Raw genomic sequence first — 9,854 nt, forward strand, 5'->3', positions numbered from 1 at the left:
AAGAGGATTCTACTTCTAATTAATTGTTCAAGCACAGGGTTTGATTGGATAGAGCAGAGAGGAAGAATGCCTTGAGAAATTAAAACAGAAAAGAAGTTGGTGAAAACTGCGAAGAAATTAAACACACACAAACATGTGTGTAATGCACAGACATTAATAAACATTGAAATTCCTGGTTTGCCTGCATGCAAAAGGAAGTGACGAATGCAAAAAGGGGGTTTGGAAACTTTCAGTTGATATCGAACTTGTTGTCAAAAGAGTGACCATCTTAAACAGCTCCAAGCCAAACTAGCTGAGCGTGTCAATGATCTCAAAAGCTGACCCCTAGTTACTGTTGATAAACAAAAACCACCACTGTCCTCACTCCTCCACTCATCACTCATTACCCCATTTGTCAATTGTCACCACCTTCTTAATTTACTTCCTATCTCTCTCTCTCTCTCTCTCTCTGGATCATATCATGTTTTTCTATGATAATACACAAAACAATCTCATTAGAAACCATCTTGAAACCGATTGATCCTTGCTGAAGAAGGATCCAAATGATGCTGCAGTGACATGTCCTTAACACCACTTCCCGGGAACCCTTGTCCCACCGGTGCTCCTATGCAAGTGTAACTAGACTCACCTCCTGCATAGTTCATGTTGTGGTGGTGACCATAATGCTGGTGGTTGCTACTCATGACATGACCCGTCACATGGTAATCTTTGATCGGGTGCTGAGGGAAATGAGAAGGAAAAGACATGGGAAGTGCGGGTGAAGCATATAGATATGGTTGTTGATATGGCTGTGGCGGTGGTGGGGGTGGTTGTATGTGAGTTGAAGATGAACCAGACATGTATCCTGGGAATCTCAGAGGCAGTGTTGGGTCTGCCATGTTGCCAGGTGGATGATATCCCCCTGGTGCTATTGGTTGGCAGTACCTGAATATGTAACAAATTTTATCAAACAATAGTGTTGTGTTGATGCCTAACATGATTGTATGCTTCTAAAAATAATAGTGATAACTGATAAACCAAGAGAAAAAATTCAAGTTTGACAGTAGTTTAAGTAGTGCATATGTCCTTAACTTGTTGGATCAGCTTCTTCTTAGGAATCAATCCTGAATAGGTTCCAAAATTAAGTTTAATAGATGTTTGGAAACTTGTTTAGAAATCACGGTAAAGCAAAAACCATGTTCCACAGAGGCATAATATTCGCTCTTGTTCACTATAATTTTGGTTTAACAGTGTTATTTTAACGAGATTTCAAATAAGCATGTATAAGAATTTACAAATATGCACTAATAATTTAACACTTTATATAAAATGTTGAAGTAGAAGAAGAATAGGAAAAAATTGCAAGAGTAAAAGGAGAAAAGAAAGCAAGTAGAGGTGCATATATACCCTAGGTGAGGAGCTCCTTGCGCAGCAGCAAGGTTAGGATCATTATTGAAGAGCAGCTCACGTGCTTGGTTCAGCTTCTCTGTTTCCTTCTCTGCAGCCAAACCCAACAAAACCATAACCATAAATAAAATCAAGAAAAACACTAGAGATAACTAACTTTTTTGTATTTTTTTCCTTGACAAGACAAGGCTTCATGGCCAAATCAATACATGTAATTGAGTGGTTTCTTTTGAGAGAAGAAAAGAAAGAAAAAAGGAAAAGTAGTACTGAGAGGAAGGACTAGCTAGCATGCCTTGACGGTGTCGGTTCATGTGTCCCCCAAGAGCCTGAGACTTGCAGAACTTAAGGGAACAAAATCTACACTCGTAGACCTTCCCACACTCGTCTTTTCCATCATCCTCGCCGCTTTCCTTTTTGTTGCTACCTGCAAATTTCAAACAACATCCAATTAAAGCAACTTCCATGACACCCTTCTTTTCCTGAAACCCATTTCCCCATTAATTACCCAAATCATGTATAAGTTTATTAGATTAAATAAAATGTTTCTTTATAGTTCTATCAATATACCCTTTTATCTCTTTTTCGCTTCTATCTACTTTTCCAGCATAAATGATAGTCACTATCAAGTTTACAGAAGCATGTAGACAGGGCTTGTTAGGAGAGGTAGAGGAGGAAAAGGAGAAAGGAAATCATGATTATAAAGAAGAATATGAGGACAAAAACCAATTTTTTTTAAAAAAGAAAGAAATATTTGATGAACACCATGATGATGGAGTTAAAATCATAATGGAGTGTTAAAATATGCACTTAGTTTGCTGTGAAAAGTGAAAGCCTTCTATGGAGTGTAATATGTGTGAAATAGAATTGAAAAAAATAAATTGAACCATTTTTATGTTGCTTTGATCTCTTACTGTATATATATGTTATGATCAACAAGGAATAAGGTTTACCAGCTGAGGTCCTATTCTTGAGTTGTTGACCATCTCTAGAGTAGTCATCAGGCAAATTATTAAGATCTAATGAGTTTCCTTCTGGTCCCCTGCATGTTAAAGAAGCAACAAAGTCATAAGAGAGAGAAAACACCAAAGAGTTAGAGAAGGAGATTGAGGAGAAGATATGAATGTGAAGGTGTAGTAGTAGTGGGGGAACACCTACATGGTACCGGCAGAGAGAGACAGAAAGAAGAGAGGGTGGAAAAAAAAAGAAATGAGAGAAACACTCTTTGTTTCAGATGGGAAGATAAAATTAACTTGAGCTTTTTTGCAAAATTTGTGAGACTTTCAGTTTGGGACTGCAATGTAGAGGCTAGTTGTGTTGAGTGATGGTGGAAGATAAAGAGCTTTGAAAGTTCTCTATCAGTTCCTCTGCCACACTCACAAAACTGAATGAAACAATGGGACAGTGGGTCTCGTGACTATAAAAAGAGAGTGTTGCTAGTTAGCTTGGTCTGGTTTGGTTGAGACTTGGGATGGTAATGGTAGAAAGGAAGGGCAAAAACTTGGGATTGAGAAAGGTGTTGCTTTTTTAGCAGTTAATAGCTACTCCTGGCTGGTTTTCCTTGGTTAGAACAAGTAGCTTGGGAATGGGAGTAATACTACTCTCTTTTTGTATGATAGACAAAAACTAATAGATTTCATTATAACTGGTTGATTTTTATGTGTCTGAAAATAAAAATGATTGGATTCCAGAAGGTTTTGTTAGACTTAAAATGGAATTGGATTTTCAAATGAAGAAGACCATTTTCAGTTGGGGACAGATTTTGTTTGATGAACTCTAATGCCTAATAACTCAGTGATCTGGTTATTATTTTCATTTTTTTAAGTTAGTGATCTGGTTGAAACAACAAATCATTTTCTTATCTTTTGTTTAATTGAGCATGAAAATCCCATATGAAGAATCCCATCCTCTCTTATCTTTTGTTATACATCGTTGGGGTTTGAATTAGCCTTATCTTTTTAATGTAAGGAACATTTTTCTCAGCAAAAGGGTGTAGTCAGGGGAAAGAAACTTAAATAGCTGTGGGTACATTCTTTCATTTGCAACTATTTTGGTCTGTTTGGCTTCAAAATAATTGTATTATTTTTAACCATTGATTTCTGTACTATCTTAGACCTTATTAAAATTCAATTTTTTCCTGAATTATTTCTACAGTGGTGCTTATGTATCTTTTTGTACCTCCTTTAATGTTTTCTTTACTGTCAAAAAAAATAGAGAGTATCTTTCTGTGCTATTGGCATTTTAGGTTTGAAACCTTTATCTACCTAATATCTAGGGGTCTAATGTACCAAAAAAACATTTATGAATTTATGGTGAACCATGTTAAAAACTCATCCACTAATTAACCTCACAGTATGTTCCATGTGTACTAAAATTAATCTATAGAGCAATCCTTTTAACTTAAGAACCAATTTTTTTATGGTCCAACAAAACCACCTTCATTGTGACAGCTTGTTTGAGGGTTGGAGTAATCCTTATACATCTCTAATGACATTTCATTGTTTATTAATTAAAAGGCCACTAATTTTCCAAACAACTACTTCTGCCTCCAATTCAAATGATATATATCTCAGAGCAAATTCTTTACCAAGGAAGGATTGCAGTCAAATCTTTGAGTGCTGAAGCTTGCCCTAAGAATGAAAGATTGCATTTATACCTTAAAGAAAGCAAGACAAGGTACAGGGCACGTAGACATTCTGCGTGGTTAATATTGTGCTTAAAGAGGGGGGCATATTTAAGGACTGGTCATGTATGGTCCACAATAGCTCAATGCCTCCCTCTGGGTGTAAAATTCTACCCATGGGACTAAGACTTGCATCAAGGAAAGGTTGCTATCAGTATCTTTGATTAGGGTTCTTTCAATCTAAGTTGAGATAGACTTAACCCCACACACTTGTTTTATTCTTTAAAAGTTGCTATATCTCATAGATTACATATACATAGTCATTTTCAATAGATGTGTATCAATTATCAAAGTAAAGAAATAGATTTGAATTTTCTTATTGTACTATATATCATGTTTTTCATTTAACTCTCTGATTGCTAGCTTTTAGATGCTGAGATGCATTAATTCTGTAAAAAAAATCTACCTCTACTCATTCCACTATAAGATTTCTAAGATTTTTTTTAACAATACTTTAAGATTTCTCAGATAAATGTTATCCAAATATGAAGAAGCAAACTAGACACCAACTTAGAGACTTTAACAGTTAAGAGAGAGTACAACTCATAGAAGCTTAAGTGTTTGTTTGATTTTTCATTTGTGTTAACGCAAACAGGAAAACACACATTCTAATTCCTAACGGTTATTAGGAAAGAAAGATTTTGTCACGTTGATTCAAACGTGAATCAATGTTAAGTTCAATAGAATTTCAAACATACACTTTTATTTACCAGCTGCTTACTTGGTAAATCCTAGCTAGAAACCAAACTCTACACAACTTGCCACATGATTTGGGTGTTGGCTTCGGTGGGTCATTGAAAAAATGAACCACGGTGGATCAATTAAAGCACAACCATTGGATATAATAGTTTAAAATTAAGTGATTGAGATTAATTGTGGTTGAAACCTAAATTTACTAAACTATCCTTTTCAATTTACCACCAACTCCCCACCGTCACACTTCCCCACTTCTGCCCCTCTCTCCCACCTCCGATCGGTCACCGCCATCGGGAGACCAGATATGCTCCTTCACAGATCCTTAACCACAGACACTTCCAGATCTGAGCTTTCTAATCACTTCTCTTCTTCACGAGTTTCAGTTCGTTAGATGTTCTATTTTTTTCCAAAAACTTTTCAATGCCCTGTACCATGAACTGCGAGGAAGTCCATCGCTATGAGGGAGATCCGGAAGTACCAGAATCCGAAAGCGTACATTCATCAAACTCTCCTAGATCTGATACGAATCTGGTGTGGATCTGAACAAAATTTCTTCCTAAGCATATTGCTGAATTGATTAGTTCTTCAAGTAATAGAAAGCGAGAATGAAACAAGTTCTGATTAAGGTGATTGTTGTGTGTATCTAGCAAACCAGTTTCAAGCAAAAGGACTAGAAAATTGTTAGATTACAAATAACAAATTCTGGGTCTTCCTCGAATTCCTAATAACGGGAGAAAGTAAATTCCTTTTGGAAATAAACAAAAATAAAATGCAAGCAAGAGGAAGGTGTGTAATAACATGATGAAGAGAAATTATGAGATCATTTTTGGATGTGTTTGTTGAGGTAATGGACCAATTCCATCACTAGTCAGAGGGTATAAGCCTCTTCAGGCATTTTCGTTGACAGTGAAAGAGGAAAGATTGTAGGAGGTGGTGGAGGGGCGGAGGTCGTGGAGCGGCGGCTGGTGACAGCGACACATGTCGCCGGAGACAATCTAAGAGAGACTGTGAGAGTAGAGGAGAAGGAAGGGAGGTGAAAAGAATAAATGGGGATAATGGTACTTTAAATGGGAAACAGTACCTGCATCATGGTGGTTCAGTTTGAAATTGAACCACCGAAGACATCGTCCATGATTTGGAGGAGCATACATTATGTGTAAATGTTAAAATCAAATAATATAGTTATAAGAACTTGTCACAAGCTGGCTGCTTCTCCCACCCTCACCTGAAATGGACATAAAGGAAAAAGAAGACACTACCTAACAAGAGAGCTAGGCATTAAAATCAGGTGATTGATGGACCACTCTACTGCTGCTTGCCTTGACTACCTAGTTGGTACTATATATGAAGGATTTTGGTACACATTTCATATTTTCAAAACTTGGACCAAAGTATCATGAGATGACCAAGCCCCGGCTATGTATACATCTGAAATTTTCAAGTGTTTGTTTACATATGATTACTTTTGCTGTGGTCCATCACAATTTTGAGCACCATATCCAACAAACATTTCTTCCATGTTCGGAAGTCTAGTGAGGCAAATTACAACCAATAGAGGAAATTTTCTTCATCATGTTGGCTTCCTACCTTTCAAGTAGTCAAATTTAAAATTGAAAAGCTATTACCTTTACTTGTGACAGACATTGCATTCATATGTAGCTAATGTGAGTTCCCATAGTACCCTTTCAATATCAATTTTGGCTTATCTAAAAAACATATGTAGTTAATGTAAAAGGGAAATCAGATAATTCATTCATGTCTATATATTACAAATTTTGAATGAGTTATCAATTGAATGATTTTGAATATTTTTGAATGGCTTAAATTTCAAACATTAGATTGTTATATTTAAGTTTATGTATTGTTACCATTAATTAAATTTATATATACCAGGATGTGGGTTGAAGACAAGTGACAGTGGACATGGAAGTGGAGACAACTCTTATTTCAATGGGAAAGCTGGCTATTAATACTTCAATTGGAGTCATTGTTGGAATTGAAGGTTGGGGGTTACATGATACTTCCGGAGATAATGCAGTAAAATCAATGTATAATTTGTTAACTGATTTTTCATCCTTTACAAAATTTTCTCGAATATACCTTCAATGTTTTTTCTTGGAGGCTAATTTTGAACAAAATTCCAACAAAAGCTAATCTATTGAGAAGAGAGATATTGCAGCCAGAGCAATCTTTTTGTGCAGCCTGCGGAGAGCAGGTGAAAGACTCCTCACTTGTTTTTTATTTGTTCTGTAATGGCTGAAGTTTGACATCTTGTTTTTCAATTGTTAGGATTCATTTCTGTCATGCATCATGTACCTAGTGAGCATTTTATACAGTTCTTCGCGGTTTACATTGATCATGTCCTTCTGAAAAAAGAAGATATGGTGTTTCCCAGCGAAATAGCTACCAATGGGATTACGGATGAAAATGTTGCTAATTTTCTTGCTAATGTTAATTAGTGGTGTATCATTTTTCACGGTAATTCATAGACAAAGCAAAGATTTATCAATTTTATGGTGAACAATTTTAAAAATTAGTTTAATCATGATCATGTTTTTACAAAAAATATTTAATACACATTATATAATATGTTTAGTATATATGTTTATAACTAATTTACATAAAAACTCTTTTAGCTTGTGAGCCAAAATTTTCAAACCAACATATGGGATCGAGTTGTCTAGTGTCCACCACATGTTCAGATGGTGGATGTAAATATTGTTATCAAATTACTATGAATTAGTCATAATATAAAAATAGCAATTTGCGGCTATTTGATAGCTAATTTTTTGGGTATTATTTTATAATTATTTTTTCAAATTATAAACCTTATTTGACATGATTGCAACTAATCATATATTTGATTATAAGTTATAAATGGTGTACAACTACACTGCCCGAACAGACAATGAACACTAGAAAAAGACATATAATTCAATCATTATATGAAATTAATCAAGTCCAATTAATCCTTAAAGCTTAGAAGGAAAGGCCATGGTTGTATAATTTTACAAATGATTCAAGTTTTTCTTCATTTTCTTAAAAATTTTGCCTTTGTGTTACTTTTTAAAACAAAAATTTGTAATTTTTGAAATAAACGTTGACTTTATTTTTTAACAAAACATTGGTAATCATCACAGAATTTATAAATACATCTTTTAATTTAAAAATTCTTTTTTCCCCAAAATATAAAAGCAGTTTATATAGGCCTTTTACATTCAATCCTTTCCTTTAAATGGGGCAAACTGAGTTTTTGACCAAGAGGAATTCACATATAGCAATAGGCACATATAAATATGAAGTGATCTTGGATCATAACTTGTGTCTTATTGAATCTCCTAACTACAAGCGAATGGTCTTATTGCAAAAAAGCTCCTTAATTTCCGTAAACAGTTTTGTATATATCTTTAACTTTAAGCAAAATAATTTCATATATAAAATGTAAAAGCATAACTGGATTAATGATGAAAAAGAAAAGGACTACACACATTAATGACGAACAAACCTTTTTTGTTTTGGTATGCAAATGGCTCTGCAGCCTATGACCTAGCCAAACCAGCTAAGGATTCGAGTTGTGCAGTTCATATTATTCTATCGATATAAACGAAAATATATTATTTTATATATGTATGGTCAATTATATCATAAGCTGTTTATAAAACATGGACTAACTAAAATTAATGCCTTTGAGTCAAACTAATTAATAACTCTGCTGTTACTCGCACTAAATCCAGGTTCTAATTGCTTACCGTTGTTGCTCATCAACTAACAAGTACTCTAGCTATTCTGCAAGTCAACGACTTTTTACGTAGCTAGTTTTTATTTTCTAATTAGGGGTGTATTATTCCTTATGGGCTCTGGTTACTCAAGTTTATGGCCCAATGTTTTAGTAATGTTTTTATTTTTGGGTATGCACTCAAACTCTTCCCTTCCTTGTTGACCAAAAAAAACTCTTTCCTTCCTTGCAATAAAATTTTCTTTGTCCTATTTAAAATGTTTTAATGCGAGTTGAACCTTAATTTGACAATCGCCTGTTCATGCAAATGGTACATGTTGGATTCTTTTAAGTATGTCATCAGATTTAAGTCTTGTAAATAAAAAAAATTATGTTAGTAGAGTTAGTCTCATCATGATGTGGATGTTTCGACTCAAGCAGAATTACCTCCTCCTGTAGAGGATATGTAAGCAACAAAAAATTCTTAATTTGACATGACTTACATAAATGTTGGTAAATTTCTATATGAAATTGCATGTATTAATTACCTCTTGAGTTGACAAATAAATTAATAATATTCACCACGACAAAAAAAGGCATTATTTTGCGGCGATTGTAAATTACACTGGCGGTTGTTTAAACTGCCCCTAAAGAATGTTGCAAGCGGTTTCCAAATCCAAACCCTCATGAAACCAACTGTGTGGAACATCTTTTATGGCGATATCTAAAACTGTCGCAACAACAGCTGTAAAATCCGTTTTAAATTTTGCGCGGTTTGGAACATATTCGTAGGAAAAAAATATAATGTAAAAGGATTATTACACTCTCAAAATTATATATGGATTCAAACTTATTTTTTGCCTGTGTGTGTTGTAAGTAGATTTTTATTTTCTATTTATGAATTTTAAAGTGTTCAGTAGTTCAGGTCTCTTGTGGACAAGCCTTGAAGCTAGTACTAATGTATTGCAATCTTTAGAGCCTTTCATCTTCTGATGACTCATTAATTAGTAGGGCACGTACGCCTATATATATAGCCTTACACTTCCATTGATCTTAATCCCTTCCAATCTCTTTTTTTCTTGGTATTTTAGTAGTTGACAGTGGATCTAGTACAACTATTCATTTGGTACATGGACAAAGGAGTTTTATTGTGGGAAAAATCTTCAAAGATCATGTCATGCAGATATAAATTGAACCCTGCGAGGCGGTGACTGATTATTAATTTGAGACTGATCATACGATCGAGAAAAACAAAAAAAGAAATTGGATGTTTAGAGGAACAAGACAATAAGTTAACAAACAAAAGAATTCATGACTTCCAAGCAATTAGTTATCAGATAGAAGAAATGAAGCTAGCTTAGGTTACATCACTATCTT

General features: G+C 34.6%; 1 protein-coding gene across 1 annotated transcript; it reads right to left on the reverse strand.

Moving 5' to 3' along the window:
* Positions 1 to 239: 239 nt before the first annotated feature.
* Positions 240 to 6,281, reverse strand: LOC130720009 (zinc finger protein JAGGED-like). The gene is made up of 5 exons (XM_057570593.1): positions 6,226 to 6,281; positions 2,337 to 2,425; positions 1,679 to 1,810; positions 1,387 to 1,477; positions 240 to 924 (listed from the first exon to the last, which is right to left on the reverse strand). Exons 1-5 carry the CDS (start codon positions 6,279 to 6,281, stop codon positions 495 to 497), a joined length of 798 nt encoding a protein of 265 aa, XP_057426576.1. The 3' UTR covers positions 240 to 494.
* Positions 6,282 to 9,854: the final 3,573 nt, after the last annotated feature.

This window comes from Lotus japonicus, chromosome 5 (genome assembly GCF_012489685.1).
Source record: "Lotus japonicus ecotype B-129 chromosome 5, LjGifu_v1.2".
Classification (NCBI taxonomy): Eukaryota; Viridiplantae; Streptophyta; class Magnoliopsida; order Fabales; family Fabaceae; genus Lotus; species Lotus japonicus.

Excerpts from the sequence above, each read along its gene's own strand:
- LOC130720009 (XM_057570593.1), bottom strand. The coding sequence starts at position 6,281 with ATGGAAGAAATGTTTGTTGGATATGGTGCTCAAAATTGTGATGGACCA. Across the intron at positions 2,426-6,225 it reads TGTGATGGACCACAGCAAAA|GGGACCAGAAGGAAACTCAT; the intron begins GTAATCATATGT and ends TTTAACATGCAG. Across the intron at positions 1,478-1,678 it reads CATGAACCGACACCGTCAAG|AGAAGGAAACAGAGAAGCTG; the intron begins GCATGCTAGCTA and ends GTTTGGCTGCAG.